The sequence below is a fragment of the Stegostoma tigrinum genome, chromosome 16, assembly GCF_030684315.1.
Source record: "Stegostoma tigrinum isolate sSteTig4 chromosome 16, sSteTig4.hap1, whole genome shotgun sequence".
In the NCBI taxonomy this organism is placed as follows: domain Eukaryota; kingdom Metazoa; phylum Chordata; class Chondrichthyes; order Orectolobiformes; family Stegostomatidae; genus Stegostoma; species Stegostoma tigrinum.
Genome location: NC_081369.1, coordinates 20,544,273 through 20,572,072, shown reverse-complemented (window position 1 = coordinate 20,572,072; position 27,800 = coordinate 20,544,273). Strand labels below are relative to the sequence as shown.

Below are 27,800 nucleotides of genomic sequence, written 5' to 3'. Positions count from 1 at the left end.
CATCTTTAAACTTTTATTGTTTGGCTATACAAAGCATACAATTTTATACTGTAGCAAGTTTCAAACTTGCTCTATAACTAAGTACATACAACTCATTTAGCCTCACAGGAGGCCTTTTCAAAACTTTTTTCTGCTGATATTGCACTTTGCATTAAGGCACAGGGAAAATAAATCATGGATAACAAGTTTTAGTGCTCCAACAGCAGATAGTTCATCACTTAGCCATTTAAGAATAAAAAAAATCCTCATAGCTTATAGGCATATACAAAAAAACTTCTATTGCATGCATTAAAGGCATTACCTATAAGCAGCATTCTTGTATCATACAAATAGTTTAACATAAACACTGCATGCATGTTAGGAATGGCAAGTCTACATGTGGCTCTGAAGCTACTAGGTTTAAATAAAATATATAACTTAACTACAATTAGCATCGTCAAGTTTTGCAAGTCATTTCCACATCAGTATAAAGTCAAAATCAGAAATGCTAGTTGGCAGTTTAAAAAGAGGTTGATGCAGAATATTGCAGTCTATTATGGCTTTTGTGTTAGTGCACAACCCTTTGGCAATAAGGGGGTGTCCGACAGTTTCCTCTTTTTGTCACGCTCTGTACAAGGCCACACTCCTTTTTATAAAGGAATAATCATCTCTTTCCCATGGGTTGGGTGAAGGCTGGTGAGTCAATGTGCAAGTCTTGCACCAATCGGAGGTTTACACACTCATGACCAATAAGTTGCCCATTCTTTTCTGACACTGCTCGTGTAGCCATCTCAATGGTTGGGAAAGTCACCAAAGCTTCTCCACTGGGCTGGCCAGCAAAGTTATACAGAACTAAGATCGCATCTGCAGGAAGCTGAGGGTGAAAGGAAACAAAGAATGGTTAGAAATGTGTTGATGTAAAGTTAAGTGTCTTTCGTGTACCTTCTGCATTTTGGATGGAACAACATACTTTGGTCAACGACCTCCATGTCAGCATATTGGTCTGTTCCGTTCGGCTTGTAAACCGCAAAATCCTTCACTAAATATAAATTGCATTGTCGCAGCTTAACTGTGAGCCAAAGACAAAATTCAGTGTTCTTCAACAAAAAGCAGCCATTTATCAAGTTTCCAATAAAACCAATTACTAGGGATCTCCACTTTTTAGACCCACATGATCAACTACCGTACTGATCCAATCAATCAGGTGTGGACAGAAGTTAGATCAAAACTGGAGAAAGCACCTGAATGCAGGGAAGTACAATAAAGAAAGGTTGCTCCTCAACTCATCAAAACAGAATTGTTGAGCAGATAAAGGCAGAGAACAAGGGATAACACTAGCAAATGAAACCATATTTAGCTATTTTTTCTAAAAAATCAAGACCATTCGCTAGACATTGAACTTGAGCTGTTCAGCTCTAACAGATTAGAATCGCCAAATCTTTAGCATCTGGGTGCATGGGAAAGTTGGAAACTGGTGAAAACAAAAGGAAATGATTTGTTCTGGATTATTTTGAAGACTTAAAATTTCAGTGCAACTTCTCCATTTGATGGAAAACATGGATTGAGAATGTTATTCCTTAAGGATAGTTTATTGATTCCTCACAGTTCTATTTCTTAAATTCTGTGGAAAAGTTAATTTTTTTAATGCCTTCATTATAAAGTATTTACACATCTTCCATTATTCAACCCAGTCTTGTTGCCTTTCACAGCTTCATCTGCTTTGCCTTCTAAAACTGAAAAAGGAACCATCATGATCAGAGGATTGTGTCATTTTGTACATATTCTGGATACTTCCAATCCAGTCACGACAATTACCCAGCTGCTCGAAGGAAAGAAATTTGTGCAAGGAAGATTAAAAACTTACGTGAAAAGAACATTAAATTTGTTATTAATTGATTGCACTACTGCAGTGAGTGAAGAACCAGCATTACCATAGCCATGCAAAGAAAAGGTTAACATGTTCTCCCCCACCTCGTGAAAGACACTGCAACCACTGCTACTCAAAAAAGATGGGTGTAACCACCTCACCCGTGTGTTTGTAGCTCATCATTGGAAGGGGGTCAAGAAAGATGACAGTAGTCCCAGAGAGGAGGTATAGAGAGAGAAATAAAAATCCCAGTTCTGAAACACCACTTGATGTCACTCGAGAGTGAAGCCTGGCCGTAAAGCCAGCTGGGAGGTTTCTCTCTTACCTTGTTGAAATTTGTAAAGACGGTCATCTACAAACAGACCCACTCTTTGGGTGCCTGAAACATACTCCTTGCTTGTTCGTTCATCTGAATAAGGCCGCTGTAGTCATCAGGAGCATACTACAGTACAAGTTTGAATACATACATCAGTCAAAAGGAACATTGCTAGGTGAATTTATGCTTCACCACAAATGCCACACCTAGACAGTTCTTAAACGGGGTATTGGCAACTTGGCAAGAGAGAACTTTTAACTTTTACAAGCCATGAATCAATTAACAGCCCTGTGACTGCAAGACTAAAGGTGCCAAGAATTTAAAAACCAAAACTATAAAAACAAACAATGGACAAACAAAATCATATCTAACACTGCACTTATGCACAGCTTCATTCAGCTTATATATTGCAAACGCATGACCAATGCCAATCATGGAATAACTGGTTGCAATAAAAGTTACTATTTAACTAGTACATCACTGTGGAACTAGTTTAAGTATTTATCCACAAGTAGTAAGTTGAAGTTAGGATAATTTCATTATAAATGGGATCAAGGAATATAAACAGGGCAGTGAATAAAATGCTTATTAGTTTATTCTGGCTAACCATTAAAAATGGCACTGTACAGAGAATTCCACTATCCATTAGTGTTCAAACATGGATACCTGATCAGAGATCCAGCATCAATTCCTATTTTTAAATATATTGGAAAATCTTTATAGACAAGATGTGACGACTTTGAACATTACTATGTAAATAGTAAACTATTGAGAGAACAAAAAAAAAATCTATGCCCTGCATCTCAAGAGGGGGAAAAAAAATGTGGGACTATAAACAGATGGGATTAGAAAGCACCAGTTAGTCTTTTCCCGTTTCCAAGATTACACAAACTACTTTCAGAGATGTAAAAGTAAATACTCTCCTGCCAGTTTCCAAAGATTCACATTTCAGGAAAAAACTGCTTCAGGCATCTGAAGCAAAAAAAGTCAAAATTACAATAAAAGCAGATGTGTACCTTCACAAACACTCACAATGCAGTCACAATCTGTTGTTGAATCAGTAATTTTGGCTTAGACCCATCCACCATTTTATAATAAACCATTATCTCGTGACTAATCCTGCCCAGCAAAGTACTCTAGATTGGATTGGCTAGGCTGTGCAAATATTTGCATATTACCAGACCTGCTCGCATAGAATGCAATTGTAAAGTTTTTTTTGTGGGAGAGGATGGAGATAGAAGGAAGAAAGGCGATGCAGAAAAGGTTAGGCAGGAGTGTAAAAACTGTCAGCTAGGAGCCTCCCAGATAAAGGCGACCAAAGACAACAATTCACATTTTAAAAAATATTTGACTGCCTTAAATGACTCATTTCTGCTGCATGTTTAATGCAATGCAATCTCACTTTGTGCAGAGTCCAGAGGCATATAGTATGGGGAAGAAAAACCTCTGCACCATTTCAGGATTTTCATCTGAACTGCAAAGATTGACTAGTTAGCTTGCCTTTCCTGTAAACAATCTGGTTGGTTTATTGCAGTTCTGTAAAGATCTAACCCAAACCATTGTGTTCCACCAACTGTCTGAACCAGTGACTTTAATAGACTAAATGGAAAATATATTGCAATGTTAAATAATGAAAACAGCTCCGTTCCAAACAGGATCCAGAAAAGACATACAAACCCACACAGCCCAAGTTCAAAAGAATCCAAGATGCATAATTTACTGGTTTTATAAAACAAAAATCCTCACATACGGAGAGGTACACATTGCAGTTTTCCAGACAGACAATGAATTCACTAAAAAGGAAAAGCAAGGTGTTTGTAATCCATTTTAGATACAGAGGCTGGGGAGCAGGAGCAAAGAAAATACTACACACTCCCAGGAGGACGATGGAGCATTAATTTGAAAACAAAATTCCCTTGGATACCCACAAGATAATCTTAAATAGAGGATTCTTGGTAATGGTGCACTTAGGAGAAAAAAAAACACATCTGGGTATACAATAAGCACAAACTGGGTCAATCTACACCATGGTTCCTTAAAAAAAGCATGCTTGGGACTAACTGCACAAATCTATCAACAAAATGGCTTCTGTATTGACCTTGCTCTCTTTAATACAATACATTTAGCATGCTTAGATTTGTAGAAGCTATACACCAGGTAGACCGACCAAGATTAGCAGTATTCCGCTTGGTGATTTGACCGAAATGTTTGTCTCAAGTGATAAGATTGGCAAAAATAAGCAGATTATCATAACCAAAGTGGCCAGCAAGATAAAGAAAAGGCAGTAAAAGCAGTCAGGAATAGTAAATTACACAGTCCAGAAAGAAAGCAGAATGGGTTCCAACATATTTTAAAGAAGAACCCATCTTCAATCTGTTTTTCTTTGAAAGAAGACTCTTGCACATTTACTATTGGGAAAGTACATTTCACTGCCATATTAAAATGGTTATTTATACTATTGCAGGTCTGGTATTACTGCGACTGCTCAGTAAAGTGCTCACACATGCAGTACAAAAGCCCCACGAAACCAGACAGGATTCTATAACGGGGAGCAGGGAAAAGGAGGTGGGGGGGGGTGGGAGAGGGAAGAGGGGGCTGGGTTGGGGTGGACAAGGAGCCCAAAAGACCACCACCATCTCATTTCTCCCAGGAGATGGCAGAGACCAAACTCCCACTAAAATTATATCACCATCGACACCTGTCAAAAAAATCAAATCCCCACAGACAGTGTAATGTAAACAGTACTCCCATTGTCACACGGCCATACCAAGCTAGAGACGGTCCAAAATGTATTCACGTTAAGATCAGCACGTCATTCAATATATCCAGGAGAGCAAGAGAAATGGAACGCATGAGGAAAAAAATTGCTCAGTTAGAAATCCTTGGGCCTTAGTGAACCACAATACACACACACACACACACAGAGATACAATACAGAGTTTTACAGCGAAGCTGATAAAGGAGGCATATATGCGGAATATCCTCAAATCAAAATATGCTGCAGTGGGCAGGACAAAGGTGTCAAGCAATATAAAGTGTTGAGCTTTACCTGATATCCTTGGAAGAAGCTAAGGATGTCTTTTGTTGCAATGTTATAAGGCAGACCCTGCATGCGGACAAGTGCTCCGGGCTGCGGTAACACAGCGTGGGTTGTAGAATTGGCCGCAGCCGCCGCCATAGCCGCCTGAGGAGCTGCAAAGTATCCTACTGTTGTTGGAGACACGGGGGGGCTAGGAGGAAAGTTGGGAGGGGTGTGGGGGGGGGGGGGGGGGGGATAAAATATCAGTTCGAGTTCTCACAAAACTAAAACCTTGACAAAAGTTCTCCAAAGGTCTTAGCTACATTGCTAAGTATACTTGCACACTAAAAAGAGACATCAAAACATTTTCAAGCAAAGCACAAGCACTGGAATGATCCATAATAGGAAATGGCCCCAAAACATTTACCTTGGATAGTAGGTTGTGTAGTTCATATAAAGCTGAGTGGCTGTTGCTTGAGCAGGATAATAGGCAACTGCAGGCGGTGGGTGTGCTGTCCGCGTTGGAGCCAGAAGAGCTTGGGGTTGATAAAGCGCTGCTTCGGCCGGTATTACAGCAGTACCAGGTGAGAACGTCGGGTACGTGGGTGGGGACAGGCCTACAAAATGACAGAGAAAGGGATAAATAAGAACAGCAATGTGTTTATTCACCTGATGTGTAAGCATCCCAAACACCCGAATGCATAATTAGCATTCAAAGGTGCTCATGGTCCCTGAAGGCTATAGGCAGCCAATTTGCACTGCTGCCAATAAACACCTTCACTCTGCCTTCATGCATTTTCTTCAAATTGACTCGGCACATTTCTTATCAGTTTTAAAAACCGTGCAAGTTCATAACTGCACAAGTGCCATCTGAATGTGTACGACATCTTGGATGTTAAGCAGAGACACCCCATTGAATGGCCACGTAGTCTTCAACCTCCACTGGCATCTCCATGAAAACCATTTCCAAAGTTGGAAAATCCGATTACCAGACAGACCTAATGCAGAGCTCCAGAAAGTACGCAAAAAAGCAAAAACAAAATGCCCAGTGCAAATGTCCAATTTTGCCGTTTGGTGAAGGGGGAAGAACGGGCAGTGGAGAGAAAAAGAAATAATAATAAAAAAAAAATCAAAACCCTCATTCAATCTCAAGCCTTGATTAATGAATTACTGATCACAGCAAACCAAGTAAAGGATGAAGAGATATCAAAGCCCCAGCCTCCACCTACCACAATTTCAGCCTTTAGCAGCAAGAGAGCGTCAGAAGTCAAAACTTACATGGTAACTTACATGGTGGCGGAGACAAGCCACTACGATTTAAAGTGCCACCCATTAAAACATAGCTCATTTCATCTCCAGAACACTGAAACACTTCCACATATCTGTCCTTCATCGTCTTCTTGTGACATTTCTGTGCAACCAAGAAAGCACGGTCTGCAGACTTCATCTGAATAAAGGCATCACCAGAAGGCCGGCCCTGGCAGGGGGGGGGGGGCGCGGTTCATGGACAAAAAGGAAGACAGCGTGGGCAGAAAAAAACATTATTGCAAATTCAAAATATTTTAAAGAAAGCAAATGCACTTAATTAGGGACAAACTTTCAAGTCTTAGAACCTTTTCTAAAAGGACTAAACATGCAATACCATACTCAATTGGTTGGAAACTACAGGAGGTTGTGTGCACAATCCAGACCGTCACAGAAGTCAACTTCCCATCCATGGATTTCTCATTCACACCTCGAGTTGCCGCAGAAAGGCTGCCAACAAAGACCCATCCCATCCCAGAAATGCTCTCCTACCACCTTTTCTGTCAAGCAGAAGTTTGAACACATGCACCAGCAGGTTTCAGAACAGCTTCTTCTTTGCCATTATTAGACTGATGAACGGGGCTCATGTTGATCTTGATAATTTTGTTCTTGCCTCACGCATGTCTTGCATGGTATAACCTGTATATGCCTCACTCTGTCCAAAGACTTTTTCAGCCTTTGGTCTGTGTATCCTTGCTTGCTACGATCTGCCTGCACTCCTTGCAAACAAATCTTTTCACTGTACTTGGGTACACATGACAAATCAAATCAATCGGCTTAGTTTTAAGCCACATTTAATACTGACCAACTTGAAGGCAGGGCAAACAAAAACAGTTGCCCATCTACAAGTCACAGTTAAAAAACAAATTCAGCAAAATTAAAAACTTATTGCCAAATCACTGGGAATTTATATTTGAAGATGACTTTCATCTCCCTTTATTGAGAAGCTGCACCTCAAGGCACATGCAAGGGGAAAAAAGTCACAAGACAATATCATTTGTTCAGGTGCTTGTGGCTTCTTCTTATCCCCACTTACTGACTGCAAAATGCTTGGTCAGATTTATCAAACACTAGTTAAACCAATTCATATCTAAATTGTTGATTCAAAACTTGTTATACGACAGACACAAAGTTGATTCAAAAAAAGACATCTGAAATCTTGAGTATTAACCAAGCTTAATTCCCTCCATTTGACGAAACAAAATGCTTATAACGTACAGACTAACAAAGTGTAGAGCTGGATGAACACAGCAGGCCAAGCAGCATCTCAGGAGCACAAAAGCTGACATTTCGGGCCTAGACCCTTCATCAGAGAGGGGGATGGGGTGAGGGTTCTGGAATAAATAGGGAGAGAGGGGGAGGCGGACCAAAGATGGAGAAAAACAAGATAGGTAGAGAGGAGAGTATAGGTGGGGAGGTAGGGAGGGGATAGGTCAGTCCAGGGAAGACAGACAGGTCAAGGAGGCGGATTGAGGTTAGTAGGTAGGAAATGGAGGTGCGGCTTGAGGTGGGAGGAAGGGATGGGTGAGAGGAAGAACAGGTTAGGGAAGCAGAGACAGGCTGGGCTGGTTATATGTGGTATATTGTATCCACTGCACACTGTGTGGCTTCCTCTACATTGGGGAAACCAAGCGGAGGCTTGGGGACTGCTTTGCAGAACTCCTCCGCTCGGTTCGCAACAAACAACTGCACCTCCCATTCGTGAACCATTTCAACTCCCCCTCCCATTCCTCAGACGACATGTCCATCACGGGCCTCCTGCAGTGCCACAATGATGCCACCCAAAGGTTGCAGGAACAGCAACTCATATTCCGCTTGGGAACCTTGTAGCCCAATGGTATCAACGTGGACTTCACAAGCTTCAAAATCTCCCCTTCCCCTACTGCATCCCAAAACCAGCCCAGCCTGTCTCTACTTCCCTAACTTGTTCTTCCTCTTACCCATCGCTTCCTCCCACCTCAAGCCGCACCTCCATTTCCTACCTACCACCTCAACCCACCTCCTTGACCTGTCCATCTTCCCTGGACTGACCTATCCCCTCCCCTCTACCTATCTTGCTTTCTCTCCATCTTCGGTCCGCCTCCCCCTTTCTCCCTATTTATTCCAGTTCCCTCTCCCCATCCCGCTCTCTGAAGAAGGGTCTAGGCCCGAAACGTCAGCTTTTGTGCTCCTGAGATGCTACTTGGCCTGCTGTGTTCATCCAGCTCCACACTTTGTTATCTTGGATTCTCCAGCATCTGCAGTTCCCATTATCATTGATATAATGTACAGGCTGTTGTTTCCTATGAAGTGCCCCCGGTTTGTTCCAATTATTTCTAAAATTGCAATTTGAACAATTATTTTGAAATCTTAAGCAGCTGCTAGCTTTAGCCATTTAACTAAAATCTGAGCTAATGACAGCACTCCTTAACACTTTTTGGTATCTGAGTTCATGCTATTGAGTGACTTGCCAACTTTATAATGGACTTAATGTGAACATGGGAGTTTGGATCCACTGAACAGCAAGCAGGGTGAGTGTAACAAGCTGTATGAAACCTCAAGTTCAAATCCTTGCTCCTGGCAAGAAGCAGTAAGGTGCCTACAGCTAAAGTAGGAATAGAAAACAAGAGACCAGCCTAATTTATTACTTGCCTAAACATGTTTGGGCTCAGGTTAGATCCTACAAACATAATTTGTTTTGCTCAGTGCCTAATTCATTAATCCTGAGACATATTTAAAAATGGAAATCTTAACACAAGAGATGGAAAAAAGTAATTTCATTGCAAAAGGATGTTTGTTCTGAAACCAGAACAGCAAAGTTTAAAACAGAGAGAAGTTTTTAAAAAGTTCCACGTTACTGAGTCATATATCTTCATGCTTGGTCTTAAGAAAGGAGGAGGTCTGACTGGGTTTTTAACATGACACATATTTCCACATAGAATGGTGAACATCAACAAAGCTCAGCCATGAGAAAGACAAGGTGGAAAACAGCCAGTGATGCCTTTCAAGTGCAGTTTCACCACATGATTGGCTCACTTCAGCTTCTGCAATAGTAATTAACAGCAATCCCAAGTGCACATTAATGCAAAAATATTAATTTGTAACAACTAAAAAAACCAAGAGGGTTGAAATCCAGATTGAATAATCTCACAATGCGAGCAGATATTACACAAAATATCATTCAGATCTGAATTACAGAAAACTGTAGAGCTTCAAAAGGAGACCCAGCACTAGAGGCTTCTCTCACACAGACACACACACACACAGGCACACACACACACAGGCACACACACACACAGGCACACACACACACAGGCACACACACACACAGGCACACACACACACAGGCACACACACCTTTCAAAATGCCAAAGCTAAGCTGAACAGGAATCACAACAGGGGTGTTTGTTGAAGATAGTAATATCACTGTCCCACCTTACTCCCTCCCAACCTCCTGCCCAAACAGCAGGCATTGTCCATAAACCAAACAAAAGCTAGCAATCTACATCATATTACAACTATAGTGAAGGTCAACTTGCCAAATAAACAAATTAAAATAGATTCAAACTTTTTGGTCATAACTCAGTTAGCACACCTGAAATGAGGGTCTGAATTACAGTTTGGTGTTTATATGCATGCTAATCATGCCAGAAGCCCCAAGAACTTAATAGCATTTGAACTGAATGGTAGCTTCACAAATGTCTTTTCCATCCGATTCTAACCAAAGGTTTGCATTCCCAAGAGGACAAGGACCTTGTATTAGAAGCAGCAGACTGCAAGTTACCTGCTGATTTAGCACCATGTGAACTCCATGAGGTTTTATATCAATCGTAAATTCTCCCATGAAGTCCAAAATATCTTCAATGGTTGCTGTGTAGGGAAGGCCCCTTAGACGTACACAGTCTCTTGTGTGTCCAGTGGCAATGAACGGCTGAGGTATCACTGGGATGATAGGAGCTGGGAGTGTTGATATTAGTGGGGTCGACATATATCTATTTAATACCTAGAGCATCGGAAGAAAACAGTAGAAGTATTAACGGATGCCAATTTCGCGAAGACATAGCATCATTGTAATTTGCTCCAACAGTCACTCACAGGGACATTAAAATCACATTTAGCAACTTCTACTATGAAACAAGCTAAGATGTTGCAGTGCAAGGAATAACAGACAACCTGGAATCAGTGACAGAGCCTCCCTTCAGGCTGTAACATCCACTTTGCTAAGTGCTCCCACTGAGTCTTTGTTCCAAACTTAACATCAACTTCCCAGTACCTCATCCTAATGTTACAACTGGGTTATAAATGCAGCCCCAGAGGGCTGGTTAATGAGTACAAGGAAGTACTTAGCTCTTATGATATCAGACAGATTAGCACTATGCAGATTTCATAATTCTGTTATATTAATAGCAGGCATCACATTTCTTACTTAAACCATTCATACCCCATAATTCAAGCAGGTATTGTCTTTGTATTAAATATTAAGGTGAAAGAAAAAATCCAATCCAGAGATCAAGATTGAAATATAAAAATCTACCACAGACAGAACAATCTGGCAGAATCAACAGACCACGCCTCAAGATATTGATTTTTGCTTTAAAAATCAGTCTAATTATTTGAAAACTTTTTAAATGTTTTCTCCACAAGAAACAAAAAAAGGTGACCCAGAATTGGTTAATCACTACTAGTAGGCTATAACTGGGTTTACAAGGTCTTGTGGCACAGTGGCAGTGTCCCTACCTCTGGGCCAGAAGGTTAAGTACTATCTTGGCATAAGATGAAAACAGAGGTTTCATAACACAGCTACAGTCTACTAAGAACAGCCATTATTACACGAATGAACAATTTGGCTGTTTTTACAGCATTAAGGTAATCCTATTTAAAAAGGCGGCTTGTTGGGATTCCCAGTTTAAAACTCTACATTAAAAGACAACTTTACAAATGCTTTTTCTGGAAGCGTTGAACCTGATTTGTACTGTTCAGCTGACATTAAACACTAAGCCTTCAAGTAACATTTTACAACAGATCAATTTCAAAAAAGGTTCATCGATTGTGGGACTAACTAGGTAATTCTTTGAAAGGAATGGCATAGAACATAGAACATTACAGCACAGTACAGGCCCTTCGGACCTCGATGTTGTGCCGACTTGTCATACCAATCCGAAGCCCATCTAACCTACACTATTCCATGTACATCCATATGCTTGTCCAATGATGACTTGAATGTACCTAAAGTTGGCAAATCTACTACCGTTGCAGGCAAAGCGTTCCATTCCCTTACTACACTCTGAGTAAAGAAACTACCTCTGACATCTGTCCTATATCTTTCACCCCTCAATTTAAAGCTATGCCCCCTCGTGCTCGCCGTCACCATCCTAGGAAAAAGGCTCTCCCTAGTCACCCTATCTAACCCTCTGATTATTTGATATGTTTCAATTAAGTCACCTCTCAACCTTCTTCTCACTAATGAAAACAGCCTCAAGTCCCTCAGCCTTTCCTCGTAAGGCCTTCAATCAGGCATAGGCATGATTAAGCAGCCTGTTGTGCCTGAAGATTCTCAGGACTTCAAACCAAGGAAAGTCAGTACCAGGACTGAAGAATTTGGAGCAAGAAAAGCAGGATGAACTGGGGAAAAGAAAAGAGCTATAAAATGACAATTACTCATTCAAATCAACAGCAGTACCCTGCACAAATGCCACATAATATTCAGTCAAGTGTACTACATGACATAGTAACACCAACCTGCTGTACTTCTGCTGCAGTACTCCTGAACAGTTCAATGTAACGCTTCCCCAATATCTCCTTGTGTTTTTTAAGTGCATTTTGTGCAAATTCTTCACAGGCAAACAACACAAACGCATCCCCAGTTGGTCTCCCATCAGGGTATTTAACAAAGAGGAGCCCTTCCTTGCCACCTGTAACAGGGCACTCATTTCCAAAGAAGCCCAGGACATCATCGACTGTAGCTGTGAAAGGTAGTCCACGCATTCGTATTATAACTTGGTTCTCCTTTGACAAGAATTGTGCCACTTCATTCGAAGTACCTGCATTTAAAAGTAATCTTTCAAAATAGTACATTGACTAAGCAACCATCCTCTCATTCTCTAAAACAGAAAATGTCAACAAACAAAGCAATGACCAGAGATCAGTTAAATACACGTGCATGAAGTTCAATAATGAATAACAAACCTGAAAGAACAAACCCTACAGCAGATTACAATGGTCATTTACATCTCAAACTAAATTTTATATTCCTTCACCTCAAAATGAGTTTACTGACAGGGATTTAATGAAGGTAGCTATCCAATGAGAATGGATTTAAATCATAATGAGTCACTTATCAGGAAAGTCAGGCAAAGCAGCGACTGCTAGAATTGTATTAAATTGGCTCCTGCTTCATAAATTTAGTCTCTTAGGAGTGTCTATTATGGCAAAAGATTGGAAAGGCCAAAAAAATTCTCAGACCAGGATATCTACCGAGTACTTGCAGGAATGAACAACTTGGGTGCTCTTACTGTATTAAGGATTGATTTTATTTGATCATTTCACCAAATCAGGAATTAACTATTCCTTCTCTCTTCCTACAATGCCTAGATCATTTTACAAACGAGGTGAGCAGCATATTCATTGCCAGTCACCTACTTCAGCTGAAAGCAGAGCATTAAAAACAAACCGATAGCTGCCATTTTGAGAACCCTTACGATAAATTTTGCAAAACTACAGATGATCTGGAACTAAGTCAATGTGCACAATTTTAAGCACTTTAGGACAGAAGGTACTGAATATCATTATGGCAGCAATACACACTCCATGATTATACTAGAGTGGAGAGGGGGTTCATTCTGCAAAAGCCCTTCAAGTTGTATTCTGGGCTGGCAAGCATGTTTTAAGACTTGGACTCTGTTATCCACACAGTGCAGAAATGCAATGGGTTTCCTCAGGAAGAGAGGTTAGATGTTTCTGATGCTTACCCAAATTGGCAGAGTCTTCAGGAGGCATGACTAATTGGCATGGCATTAGAATTCCATCCAGTTCTCTCTGCAAGTGACCTCTACACTTCCAGTTACCAGAACCACAGAAGTGAGGCACACAAGGTGTTGAATGGTGTTCTGCTTAGCAGAACCAGTCTCTATGGTCAGGTTCCACTAAAGGCAAGTGCCTACAATGGAGTTAAATACTTCATTTTTATTCAGATCTGGCTTCAGCTTCCCTCATGTGCTGCTCTCATTAACTCTTCACCCACCCCACCCTCACAAGTAGGTGACAAGTGATATCACCACTGCTGGCAGAAACAGAAACTCATTCAATGGAGATGCTCCTGATCCAAGAATTCAGGCAGGATAGGGACCTTTGCTCTGAAATTAGAAAGGACGCCTCACTCAGCCATGGTTTATAGTGATGTGGCACGGCTGCAGATTTCTAGGGTCATGGAATTCATGAAGCACAGTTGTAACAGGCCATTAATCATTAACAGCATGCACCAGCCTGTACAATCTTCAGAACAAATTCAGGGATGGTGGTAAGGGCAATGTGATCTAGATACCATTGATCTCCTGAGCTTGATTCTGTTTAACAGCATATTCTAAATTCTCCACTGGATACTTTTCTTTTAAAAAAAGACATACTTACCTCCAGCAATTTTTAAGAATTCTTCTCCAGTAGCCTTGTATACCTGAATGAAAATTAATTTTCACAGAATTACCTATTCATTTTCTTTAAGATTTGCCATTTTAAGTGAAACTTTAAGAAGGTGCTTCACATTTCTACCCACCTCAATGTATCTACTCCCCATGTGGTGTTTGTGCCTCTCAAGGGCGAGATCCCGATGTTCGGGATTGATGAACCTGACAAGTGCTTCGCCATTTCTTCTTCCTTGGGAATTGAGGCACAGTGCCACTCCTCCTCTACAATAAAACCAGGGAACTTCCATTATGAACACTCACTCGTGCATCCATTAGTACCAACCACAAATCTGAGCTCTCAATCCACTCAATATTTAAACCCTATTGACACCTTGCATCTTTAATAGGCAGTCTAAAAAAAACAAAATTCAGGGCTCTACTTTGATCCGCCTTTACAATATGCAACTCTTTCAGGGCATTCCTTGTTCTGAGAAACCTACATGTAACACTGGTGGGGGTAACTAAGTTTTACTGCTTCCCTTTAAAGGGTTGTTGACACAGAGTGTTAAAAATGGCATGCGTATTGTTTTTGACGGAGAACGAGAGAATCATGGCTGTTCAGACACGAGAGAATCGTTACACAAACAAGGTGGCAGGCCAATAGAACTGGGGGGAGAAGTATTCTTAGTTCACTGCTTGTATAGGCTGGCAGTAATGGCCTAGGGAGGTAACTCATGCCATTGCTCCACGCTCCCCCCCGCCCACCAAAAAAAAATTAAAGTAGGATGCAGCTTATTTATCTTGTGTGTTCTGTTATCAAACAAAAACTTCCTAGCAAAGAACACATTTCTACGTATTTTGCATATCAGGTCTGAAAGTATCAGCTTCTCCTCCACCTGAAGGAATGTTCCGTCTTGACCTAATCTCATAAGTAACAGCTGACCGTAACCTCTACATTTTGAGCACCTTCTGTACCTCTCTGTCCCACACAGAGATCCCAGATCACCCATCAAGTCAATCCTGCTGTTCAAGGCAGTAGTTCATCATGACTTTTCAAGGGACAGGCAATAAATGCTGATCCAGATAGTGGTGTCCACATCCCGGGAAGGAAACTTTAAAAACACAATAAAGAACTCTCTCAAAACCAGTACTGAAGACAGTTCTTGATTTTGCTTTGAATGCACTCTCTTCGAACCACAAAAAAAAGACCTGCACTCTCTTGCTTTTTGCCTCTTGGGCCATTTTCTATCGACACAATTCGGTCTATTTAATCCAATGGGCCTTACTTCTATCCTATCCTGAAAAATTTTGAAGTCTTGGGATGTCTGACAGTACCCTTTCTACAACAGTCAATAAACTGAGAAAACAGCAACCCGTCCATGGCCGGGAGTAAACAGCAGGCATCACAAAAGGCAAATGTGCATCCAGGTACAACTGCTGTCTCTGAGGAAACACACCCGAAGAGTTTGTATCTGTGTTACAGTGGAATTTCACCCCTTTTTAGTTTAGGTAAAGATGTTCCTGTCATTAATAAGCCTTTGTTTTGTTTTATCATTCAAACAAACACCGCAATATAGTCTGCTTATGTTTTAATAAAAGATCACTTTGCTTACCAAAATAAATTATCTACATTGGCAAGGATTCAACTTGTCCAGCACTAACTTCAACTGGATATTTCCTCCATAACAAGTGGGACCACCAGATCATGATATTATGACCCACTTAACAGTTTCACTTGTATTCAAGGTGGAGAACAGTATAATTGGAGGGAAATCTTATTAAGGGTATTTGATGATAATTACATTTGGCAAACTGAGCTGAGTGATGCACTCATTTTAATTTAAATCCACAATGCATTCACAGGCCTAGGTTCTTATTCTAAAGAACACTTACTTGGCTATGTTTAGTCCTTTAAAAAATCTCGCAATATCTTGGTCAGACGATTGCCACGGTAGACCTCTTGCTCTAATGACAGTTTCACCATTTACTCCTTCAGCCTTGCTACTGTAAGGGAATATTTAAGATTTTATCCATCACTTTTTTGTTAAAAGTGACCTGTGCAACAGTTCAAAAAGCCTAACTGCTTCATTGAAGGCCATTTTTTTATTTTACCCAGGCAGTACTAAACATAAGTTAAAAAACTTTATTACTCAATACATAGGTATTATTTTTCACTTATCATTCCTGAACAATACAATATTGTCTAAATACCAAAGGACCACTTACCAGGGACCCGTTTCAAATTTGTACTTGACAGTTTCAAAGTTTTTGAACACATGATCTAAAAGAGAAAATGAAGTTAACTATATGGCAAATGATTGCTGTTGAAAGACTTTGAATATTGAATTTTTAAAAAAAGTCTTACTGTAAGGTTCGCTTATTAATCTTAAAATAACTGCACCCATGTTAATAACTTCAAATACACCATATTCATTGGCTGTATTTTCTGTGCTTAATTCCAAGTCTGTACACAGCATTAAGGAAGTTATATTGTCAGAATCCTCCCAACTTCCCATAAACTTGCATCCTGTTTGATTTTCTTAAGTGAAATCAATCATCCATTGCTTGCGGTGAAGAATAGGATAAATGGGCTTCATCAGAGCATGCTACTATAAAACATTGGTCAAATATCCCTTTTAAGGGACAAAAGCACAAAGAACAATGAGAGATGTTGGTTACAAATCCTTGATCAGTACATCAATCAAGATCCCTAAACTGCTGCACTGAAACTTCCAACATCCTTTTGCATACAAGTTGTGAACATTGATTTTACTTCTTGTATTATTTTGGTCTTCAGTCATGCCCGTAGGATTTAGCTGCATCATATATGCAAAACCAGACAAAAGATATTCAGTTGCTAAAGCCTGGGATCTGGATGCTTAAAACTCTCCGCTTCCCTCTCTTCCTTTAAGGCTCTGTATAAAACAACTTCTGGTCAAGCTAGTATCATCTTCCCCAACTTTACACATATCTCAGGGTCAAATCTTATTTGATAAATGCTGCCTGCAAGTGCCTTGCAATTGTCTATGACAATAGAAGTGCTTTTCTTTGGTGCCTTTGTGGGATGAGGGCATAACAGGCTAGGCCAACATTTACCGTCCATCCCCTTACTGCACACGATCTGGAGTCACATGTAGGCCAGACCAGCTAAGGATGACAGTTTCCTTCTCTACATGACCTTTGTGAACCGGAGGTATTTTTCCAACTATCAACCAACGGATTCATGGTCAGCATTAGACTCTCAATTCCAGATTTTTTTTTCCACTGATCTCAAACTCCACCACCTGCCTTGGCAGGTTTCAAAACCAGGTCCATGGAGCATGACTTTGGTCTCTGGATTAACAGACAATAATACCACTCGGCCAGCATCGCTCCTATATTGAAGTGTGTTATTTTGGAGCACAGTAAACGTGCATCCACTGCTAGATCAGTGATCTAGAATCAGAACTGCAAACACCGAGGCAGATACATTTCTCGACAAGTGCCCAGGCACAGGACAAATGGTTAGCAGGGAGGAAGGATACATTCGGCCATTGAACTGATGGAGTTTATGGAGGCTGAGTTTGGACAGCATTTGTGAAATTCCTTCTGCAGGTCATAAAACGAGTAGAAACAGTCAGGAAGCACCAAATTCTATAAAAGATAAAATGAAAACTGACTAAGTTTAAGGCACACAAAAATTTATGGCTAAGGATTTCAAAAATAATGCAGTTTATATTTCAAAACATCGAAGATAGATGGTTGAAATCAGATGCACAGTTTTTTTGCAAAATCAGCACTAAAGTAACACTAAATACTAACTCAGCTCAAGAGTAACAAGACTGCAGCAAGTCACAACTGAAAGCATGGGGTAGCAATCCTAGATGTTACAGTTGTAATTAAGTACCAGGAATATTAAACTATCACAGTTGACTCAATAATTTAGCAAGTAACAAGTATAGACAAAACTCCAGTACACTCAACTAAAACCCAAAAATACACAAATTATTGCCTACAAACAAAGGATTGAGATAACAAATGGATTATAGAATTCACCAATTACAATGTGAAGTTAATGAATTGTATTTTTGTCCTCCTTTAGGACAAATAATAATAAATTCTGAGGACTACAGAAACAATAACTAATTATTCATTTACTAAACAATCAGTTCCAGGCATTCTAAAGAGTCAGTCTGGACTCAAAATGTTAACCATTTCTCTCAACAGATGCTGCTAGAACTGCTGTTTCTCCAGCACTTCCTATTTTGAACCACCCCAGATTTCCAGAAAGTCCCCACAGAACATTGAGTTAATATAACCCTTCAATCTGGGATGCCTGAAGATTACAGAAGGCAATGTATAATATATAGTTTCACTTTTCTTGATGTATTCATATTCCTTTATCAAATGGCAGGGTTGGACATGACCACATTGCAGTAAAAACTCTTAATAAATTGAGATAAAGGTAACTCAGGTAATTACAAGAGTCACCTTAATCAAAAAATATACCAAAACTATAGGGAATAGGGTATTATCCTAGGCAGAGCTGAAGGAAATCAATAGGGCTGGAACGGAGAGGTCCCATGCGTAAAATGTTCCACACTGTTAAAGAGAATAATCATGTAATAACTGTATTATTGTTTGGACTTCCAGAAAAGCCTTCAATGATTTACTAAGTCTAGTCAAAAACCAGGAATGATAAGGAGACCCTTTATCTTGCTTTTCTGCATGCTCTTCTGTAGACCATAACATTAATCCCAAGAGCCCACTCTTTTCTAACAACCCTACAAAAATTGCTTTCCATTCAAATAAGTATCCAAGTTCCTTTTGCAAGTTATCACCAAATCTGCTTCCACAACCTTTTTAGTCAAAGCATCTGAGATTACAATAATTGTTATTTTAAAAATCATGCTGGCACTTGCACTTTTGAAAAGCATCCGAAATCCATTACTGGTCCTTCTGTCATGGCAATAGTTTCTGCTTTTTCACTCCAAAAACATTCCAGCAAATTGAACACCTTTTAGCAAATTTCTGCTCAAGCTCCTCATTTCTAAGGAGAGCAAACCTAGTACCCTCAATCTCAACCTATAACTGAAGCGTCATCTGTGGTATATCTCTTCTCTATCTATTCCACAAACTTAGCATCCTTCTTACAAAGTGTGGTTCCAAGAACGGTGGAATGTTTAAATTTACAATTTAAAAAAAAGTACAAAACATTGCTTTTAAAAAAAAAGAGGCAAAGTCAAAAAGAAACTTTTCTTCTTGGATCAGAACTGGGACAGAAGAAACCCAAACTGTGAAAGGAAACACCCAATTTATGCAGCACTGAAACAGGGTGCTGATTTGTACAACCAGGATTGGCATGGAGATGCAGCAGGATCTGATAACAGTCAGTCAATCATAATTACCCGATTAACCTCAGGCCTGGCCATAAGACCGATTGATTGTCTGCCTATCTCTACCTTTTACACCATGGCAACACCATCACCAGTCTCCACGACCCTTTCTCAACAAGAAAGGATTTTGTGTACATATTGCCCTCAAGAGAGAGGACTACTGCTGCAACCCTTGTGCAGTTACAGGCTTCTAACCCAGTGGCAATAACAGAATCGCAATCTAGTGAATTGGAGGAGAACTTGCAGGTGACCCATCTACTGCTCTTCTTCTATGTACAGATGTTCAGAGGTTTGAAAAGGTCAGTAGAATGGTCCTTGACAAGTTATTGCACTATTGCCATTTGTGCACAAAGGCAGTGAACGGGATGTCAATAAAGCAGGCTGCTGTATCCTGAATGGTATCAAGCTTTGTTAGAGCTGTCCTCATTCAGGTAATTCCATCACAATAGTGGACAGATCTGAGAGTCAAAGGGAGAGAGTTGCCTGCCTCAGAACTCCAAGCCCATGAAGGATCATTGAAGACTCCCAGGAATATTAGGGTCAGGGATTCAGCAACGGCAATGCCGTGAAATGTTATGAAGAAATGGTCAGCTTCTTGATTTGAAGATGTCCATTGCCTGACACTAATGCTGCACGAATGCTGGTTGCCACTTATCAGCCCGAACCCAGAACGCTGTCCAGGTCTTGCTACATGTGACAGAGAGTATTTCATTATCTTAAGCGTTACCAATAGAACAGAACACTGCAATCAGAACATCTCAGTTTCTCCATATAATGCTTCCTTTTAAAATGCATTGGTTAGACTAGTCTTAATATCAAAAGCAAGATTAGGAAGGAATTATATGAAATACAAGAACAATCCTGGAAGTAAATATGAGCAAAGTTCACATTCTACCAAACACAAAGTCAGCTGAGGTTCAAGAACTTTACTGATACCCGGCCCTTCTGTAGCTCTAATCTCCTCAGGTCCTAAATTCCTCTCAAGAAATCAGCACTCCAATTCCAGCATTATGAGCATTACCAATTTTAGGTGCTTCACCATTTACGGTCATGCCATCAGCCGCCGAAACAAGCTTCTGAATTCCCTTCAGCATCTCTGCTGCTGCTTGTTTTCCTCCTTTAAAGTTACTTCTTATTATTTCAGAAAGCTGGTGCAAATGCAGGCCAAAGAGCCTTCTTCTGGGCTGTCACAATTCTGTAAAAAACCTACCTCTTGAGAGAAACAGCTTATGGACATTTGCCCTGATATTGCACAAGGCTTGGCATCATTTTATAATGTAACATTCCTGCGAAATGCCTGGGCACCTCTTTATTACATAAAAAAAGGTGCTAAAAAGTGCTATTTAACATATTTCTACAAAGTGAGCCAAGAGTATTATAGCACAGTAATTAACCCAGGAATTGAGGAGGTAAATAAATTAAGAAAGCAAAAAATCTTTGCTAAGGCTGGAAAAACGTTTGGTATTTTCTACCAGCTATGATGAGAGATGTCAAACATATTGAGGTCATCAGCTACTGAGCTTGATCAGAATACTGGAACTATGAGCACTACTGAATGACTGACCCTAATTTTATCCATGATCTCAGAGGTTTAGGCATTGCAGGTTAACTAAGTTTACTCCGAAAGGATACAAGCGTACGAACAGGATTTACTTTTCTTAAAGAAACCATAACCTGCCAGGCACAATCCAATGCTATGACCAATCAAAACACACTAAATCCAATTCTTGGAGCAGCAAGTCAACTGACTTCCAGGTGATATGCTCTCTCATTAGTTTTTAAGGAACCCTGTACTCCAGAATATCACGTCAGAGTAAAAACAATAGTGATATTAGGCAATTCAAGGAATGGAAGCTTGGATCTATGGATTTAATAAATATGGGCACTGTCAAAACTGGACAAAAGCTGCAATGGTTCAAAACAAATAAAAAAGGTATAAAAATAAATCCGGCATTTATTTTCTATTTTGAAATATTAAAATGACCTTACCCAGAAATTTGGCTAAATGCTGCACAGCACAGGACTGACATGTCTCGCCATTTGTGCATCTGTCTGCTCAAACTTCAAGTGACTCTCAATCCACCAAAACTGTGTCAGCCCAACCTGCCCAAAGTGGCTGACCCAAAATGCAGCACAACCACAGTTTTGACACTGTACCTTCTATCAGGCTAATTGCATTACTTTAGTTTCTGGATGAGTGCAATTTATGAGACATCCAAACTGAAAACTTCACATTTGGTTCAGTAGAGATTACGTTCACGCCAATTTCTTACCTAAAGATTTTGTAGTTTGATTAATGATAATCATGTACAACATTACAGCTGTCAAATTTCTTTACCTTTTTGGATGCTTCTGGGTGTAGGACCTGGCGAATGAGTAATTGGCCATCAGTACAAAGACAATAAGAACTCCTCCCAAGTGCTTTCAATTCACTCGATAAAACCTGGTTGAACTGAAAAGAAAGAAATGATTCATGTATTTATTTCGTACATTTGCAATCATTTGTTCACACCTTTTTGAACAACGTGGGAGGAGTCCTGATAGCTTGACAACATTTAAACCATAAAAAGTTGCACTGGCCAACATTCAAATTTTCACTTCCTAAATCTCAAATATTCAACTGCAGTACTTTAATGGTATATTGGGAATTTGTTCACTGTAGGCAGGTGAGACATCTAGAATACCCACAGAAATTCAATTTTGAAATAAAGTGGAACAAAATTTTCAACAGCTAAGAGGCATCACCTGTAGTTAAATTCAGTTTAACACTTTAAATCTGGTACTCTGCAGTGATTTTATCTGGATAGGCATATGACTAGGAAGGGTTTAGAGGGACATGGGCCAAATGCTGGCAAATGGAACTAGATTTATTTAGGAAACCTGGACAGCATGGTCGAGTTGGATCGAAGGGTCTTTTCCATGCTCTTTATCTCTATGACTCAGTCTAAATCACCTGCCTACTCAGCTTTGCACAGTAGTATTACACAAAACTGTTAGTCTTGAAATCGAAGACTGAGATTTCATCACTGAAGGATACTAAACTCCTAATATTAAAAAAGAATCAATACCTTTAAATGCACCTCAAGATTTATCAAGTTTTCAATTTTGAATTTGCTCTAACATCCGCAAAAGTCATGTCATCCCTTTCATTACATCTTTGCCAACAAAAGCACTGAACCCGAAGTGCCCTCCCCTAACAATTACGAGTGGCTCCATCAAGTCTGCAAACGTCAAGTGGTTTGCACTGATGGCAGCATCAAAATGACAGTCACCTGCATCAGGAACACCACACCTTAAATGTCACTGATTTCAGCAAATGAAACTCTTCACAAAACAATTAAACTCAGATTTGTTTTAAAAGAAACACGTTCTCAACCATTTCAAGTCTACTGTTTATAGGTTTTTAAGTTTGTAACGGGAGCTTTGTACAGGCAATCTGGGTGGGGAAGGGTTAAAAGGAAACGCAAGGCTTTCCAGGTGGAAATACTAGTTCGGCAACTTTGTCATTACTTGGACCACAAAGCAGACTAACACGTTCGACCGCTTAAAGACAACTAATCTCCCATCAACAATTCACATCACAATCCAACATCACAAATGCTGCAATTACTTCCAGTTCAAAACACTTCTGTACGAACAAAGTCTTGTTACAAACAAGCAGAATGTTAGAAAATAGCATCATTAATTGAAAATACTCAGCACAGTTGAACATTCAAATACACTTCAATATTTTAATGCATCTTAACAAACCATCTGGTTAAAACGCATTCTCAATATATCATCCACTTCAATATATACCCCTAGCAACAGCAACCTTCGTTCTAGCTCAAGTCCGGTTGATTGAACTAGCCTCCGAATCAAGAAATAGTGTGTTTAAGGCTCATTCCAGGATTTGAACACAAAAATCCGGGGCAATATTCCATTGGAGAACCGAGAGTGCACTGCAGAGTTGCCACCTTTTGGATTGGATATTAAGCCACTATTTTCCATGCTAGTTGTAAAAGATCACGTAACATCAAAAAAAAAGTGCAGAGGCGTTACCCCAAGTGTCCTGGCTAATATCTGTCACTCACACAACATCACTGAAGCAGATTATCCAGTTATGATGAGTGCTGTTTGTCAGTTTGGCACAGACAAATTTATTTCTATTTCCTCCCCTACAAAAGTGACTGCTTCAAAGTTTTTTTTAATTGACTGTATAGCACTGTGACCTTGAGATCACCCAAAGTCATAAAGAGTGCTGTATAAATTTAATTCTTTGTTTTAGGCATGAAACAGGATCTTGTCTATTTCTAGGTTAGGGGCTGAAAACTACAATAAAACTACAATAAAATAAAATATTAAGTTCACTAAATGGATATGCAGTGGTCAAACTTGTAAAGAAAGAACTAAACATTAATCTCTTGTTGATTTCAACAGAACCATGGTGAGGAAGAGGGGAAACAAAGAAAGTCTCCAACACTTGTTTAAAATGAATTAGCTGAGATTACAGGGAAACTAAACTAACATAGGTAAAACGCTTCAATTTTCCCTTATTTCTTACATAATAAAAATGTGAGAAATGTCTATGGACAAGGGAATAATTCCACTAAATAACTTGTCAATAGGTTGAAAAAATTCCAAGGTTAATCATTCAATAGATTCTGTTGAAAACTCTACAATTGCTGCAAATGATTTTGTCCAACAATAGCCATTTAGAGGGCAGTCAGGAAACAAGGGAAAAAGAATCCTGTCGGAACTAAAATATTATGATGAAGATTCGCAAAAAAGGTAAAGAGCGGGCAATTAGACCCATGAGGTGATTACTTGTTTGCCACTTGCATGTGGCTAATGCCACTGAGTTGCTTTGTTACACAGCAAAAACAAGAACCACAAACAGGTGGAAGAGGAGAATCAAAAAATGTTGGAACAATCAGGGACAGGGGTGATTTGATCAAGAAAAGGTAACTGGGTTTCAGAAAATATAAAACTAGGCTAGTGTTTGGACTGCAAGGCTTTCACAACAGACCTCAACTCGTGACATCAAAACCATTCATTTCAATACAGCTGCTGCCAAATCTGATGGGCATTGCCTACAGGGAAGTGAGGCGACCATTCCATCCTTTACCACAAGTTAATTTAGCCACACTTCAAAAATGCTATTTTTGAAGGTCTTTAATTGAAGACCAGTTCGGATGGATGAAAACGTACCGAAGCTTGAACCTATTTCTAAAATCTCTCATCCATTCTTTGATAGGTTACTCATCCCAGACTTCCACACAAGGATCCCAGAGGCTGTGTAAGGGAAGAGATTTCTTTCCGAAACTAAACCCTCCAGACTGCAAGAATTGTCAACATGCCTGGTTGTTTCAGTGGACACTATGACATTATCATTCCTTAAACTAGCCAACACTTACTTTCAGACATTCAGCTGAGGACACCTCAGTGTCTTGATCATAGGGGCAGACTTTCCTAATCTTCAGCCTTAAAAAATTGGCAAGCCACAACAGCATCACAGTACTACATAAATATGTGAGTTCATTTTAGCTCATTCGATAAACTTGAACTCATCACTCCCATTCTGTCAAGTATCAGTTTGTTTGTTGCATTACAAGAAAGGGAACACTTTTTTTGGGTGTAGAGGTGGTTCGGAGGGAAGAAGAGAAGGGAATTAATAGCAATTAATTAAAGAGAGATTAACAGCAGATCTATTTATTGAAAGCAGCATAATTCATGACCACTGAATGACACATTGGCATCCACAAACACATGCAGTCTGTACATATAACGAGAGAGCAAAACCTGGTACTCGCATTACAGAATGAGCTGTACTCTGTGCTAATTAAACATTTCAATTTTAAATCTGAAAATGGGGGGGGGGGGGGGTTTGTTATGAGTTCAAAGATTATGGGCTGTTTACAATCCTTTCTAACAACTTCACACAGAAACTGGCCGATGGCTCACCAGCCGAGACATGAATGAGAAGGACTTTTTGTTAGATTCGTTACATTTACAGATTAACTTTGAGGGCCACACCACCATCTCATCTCCCACCTCCATGACTGCAAAGTTTTCATCCATATATAAAAATTATTTTTAAAAAATTTATAAACATGATTTTCAAAAACTAACATTATGGTAAACAAATTCTCAAAGATGGGAACTATTTAATTCTGTCTCCTATTATGCAAAATACAAAAGTACTGTTAAGCTGGAAAGAGCCCTTATTTTCCAGGCAGCTGGGTTCTGATTAGATCAGGCTCGGGCAAACACAGTTCAGCCATTAGGCAATGCAGTTTTCCCTCTAGAAGGGGCTTTTGTGGTGCAGTGGTCGGTCATGTCCCTACCTCTGAAGCATGAGACCAGAGTTCAAGTCCCGCCTGCTCTGGAGCTGTCATAGCATCTCTGATCAGGTGGATTCGAAAACATTTGCAACTTAAAATTCTCGGTCTGTCACAGAGTTGAACCATGTTCAGAGAGGAGAGGTCTCCAGTTTGATCCAAATAGTTTAGGGTCTTAAAAATCAAAGTTCTGATACAAACTATTGAAGCTTCCCGGCAAAACACCATAAACACTCAAGTCCACACTTACGATCCACTTCAGCTGGAGTCTGATTTTAAAAGACCCTGTATTGCTGTATTAAGGCTCGACGGTAAAAGGAGACAAGGTTCCGGAAGGATTCAGGTGAGTGGCTGCCGGGAGCGGCGCCTCTTCCTGGGTTTGGGTAACTGCGCCTTTGCGATGGTGATCCGACATTTATCCTTCCCCTTCCCCCTTAACAGACCTCACACTACGTCCTTGCACTCGAAACTCCCCCCCACCAAAAAACTCACTTGTTTTCCCAACTCTCTCTCTCTGCCACCAGCCCCCTCCCCTGCCTCCTGCCCACGGGAACTCACCTGTTCCAGGACCTGATCGAGCCGCTCCGCCTTGGCGATCTCCTCCAGGCTAATGCTGACCTCTCCTTTACACTGCTCGCTTAACTCTAGGCTGTCGGCTTTCACCAGCACTTTATGGACTTCTCCCACCTGTTAGAGCCGGGGAGGTTTGTGTGGGGGGTTGGGAGAGGAGGGATAACAAACAGGGGCAGCAAGATTCCGTGAAACAAGCCGTTCACAAGCAACACTTCCACAAGGAGCAAAGTATGTGCGGACAGGTCTGTGTACAAATAGAAAGGCAGAAGACACACAGAGAGAGAGAGAGAGAGAGAGAGAGGGGGGGGGGGGGGGGAGAAGAGAGAGAGAGAGGGGACGGGAGGAGGGAGGGAGGCGTTTGGAAAAAACAGGTCGATTGCATACCTTCTTGTTGTGTAGATCCACAACTTGCCACACCAAGAGAACTAGTTCCCTTTCATCCGAACCAAGTTTAGCCCCATTTGCACCAGCTGTTGCCCCAAACAAAACCACCAGAGAATCGTGCGAAGCCGTCATGACGGAGAACGACTACAAGCAAAAGGTTCAAACACAGGAGAAAAAAAACAAAAAAAAAGTGTTCACCTTTCCAGTGATCACCTCTACCGGACTTAAAGGAAGAATTTTTTTAAAAAAGGAAAGGAAGATAAGAAAGTCTTTTTTTTCCCTCTCTCTCTCTCACAAACAGCCAAAGTGTCTCCTCTAAGTCTACCTGGTCCTCGGGTGTTGGTGGATTTGCTCATTCACGAGGCGAAACTGACAAAGCTTGATCTCTTTCACTGTGACATAGGGAAAAGCGATGGCTGCTTTCTGTCCTCATTTACCTGCCTACAGATCAGACCATGTGACAAGCAAAGCAGCAATCGCCAGGCAGATTCCATTGGCTTATTGCAAACAAAAAAAACTGGAACGTGGCATTGCATGCAATGGAACAGCCCAATCCGGCGTTTCACCTTTTACTGGCTGTGCAATCAAAAGATAGCTAAACACATCACCTTAATCACTGGGAACGTCTTATAGGCAGGGTGTGCCTAGAAGAGCAGGCCATTTTTCCTTTATATTTAAAATGGTAGCATACATGCTAGACACCTTGTTGCTCAAAGTATCTAAGAGATAGTTGTCTCGTTTTTTTGCAGCATCCTCAAGCTCATTTTTATAGTGTCACATATTTTAGAATCTCTAAAGTCAACAAACTTTAGAAGTTTCACGGCTGAGTTCCATGTGTTTATTTCAAATGCTAGAAGGTACTAACATACCAAACTGTTGTTTAAATCACAGGCCGAGTGTTGGCACTGACTCAGGGCTGTGGGTTTAAATGATACCGTAGGCTGACTCTCCACTGTCCAAAGCGTCCACCTTTCTAACAAAACAGTAAGCTAACAGATTCCAAGTTTCGTAAAGTCGGCTCACGATTCCGGGGTGGTGTTGTAAGGACAGGAAATGTTCATGGA

General features: G+C 40.3%; 1 protein-coding gene across 7 annotated transcripts; it reads right to left on the bottom strand.

The window, feature by feature from the left end:
* On the bottom strand, positions 1-27,800 carry esrp2 (epithelial splicing regulatory protein 2). Of its 7 annotated transcripts, none has more exons than XM_048546825.2 (17): positions 27,606-27,800; positions 26,737-26,880; positions 26,338-26,466; positions 21,798-21,911; positions 17,609-17,717; positions 16,450-16,548; positions 16,311-16,365; positions 15,978-16,088; positions 14,234-14,366; positions 14,092-14,134; positions 12,205-12,506; positions 10,250-10,468; positions 6,460-6,658; positions 5,609-5,798; positions 5,212-5,392; positions 2,172-2,288; positions 1-853 (listed from the first exon to the last, which is right to left on the bottom strand). In XM_048546825.2, the coding sequence occupies exons 2-16, from the start codon at positions 26,866-26,868 to the stop codon at positions 2,199-2,201; spliced, it is 2,106 nt and encodes a 701-aa protein (XP_048402782.1). In that variant the 5' UTR covers positions 26,869-26,880; positions 27,606-27,800; the 3' UTR covers positions 1-853; positions 2,172-2,198. The 7 variants fall into 7 exon arrangements, with proteins under 7 accessions (XP_048402782.1, XP_048402778.1, XP_048402779.1 ...); XM_048546821.2 differs by lacking the exon at positions 27,606-27,800 and adding an exon at positions 27,174-27,249; XM_048546822.2 differs by lacking the exon at positions 27,606-27,800 and adding an exon at positions 27,174-27,249 and having other exon boundaries at positions 6,472-6,658.

What these genes read in the sequence shown, in the direction of transcription:
- esrp2 (XM_048546821.2), bottom strand. Translation starts at nt 27,230, where the DNA reads ATGGAATCTGCCTGGCGATTGCTGCTTTGCTTGTCACATGGTCTGATC. An exon ending in AAATTTGAAACGGGTCCCTG is followed by an intron (nt 16,089 to 16,310) that starts GTAAGTGGTCCT and finishes ATTCCCTTACAG; the next exon opens with TAGCAAGGCTGAAGGAGTAA. An exon ending in ACATGGTGCTAAATCAGCAG is followed by an intron (nt 6,659 to 10,249) that starts GTAACTTGCAGT and finishes CCCCCCTGCCAG; the next exon opens with GGCCGGCCTTCTGGTGATGC.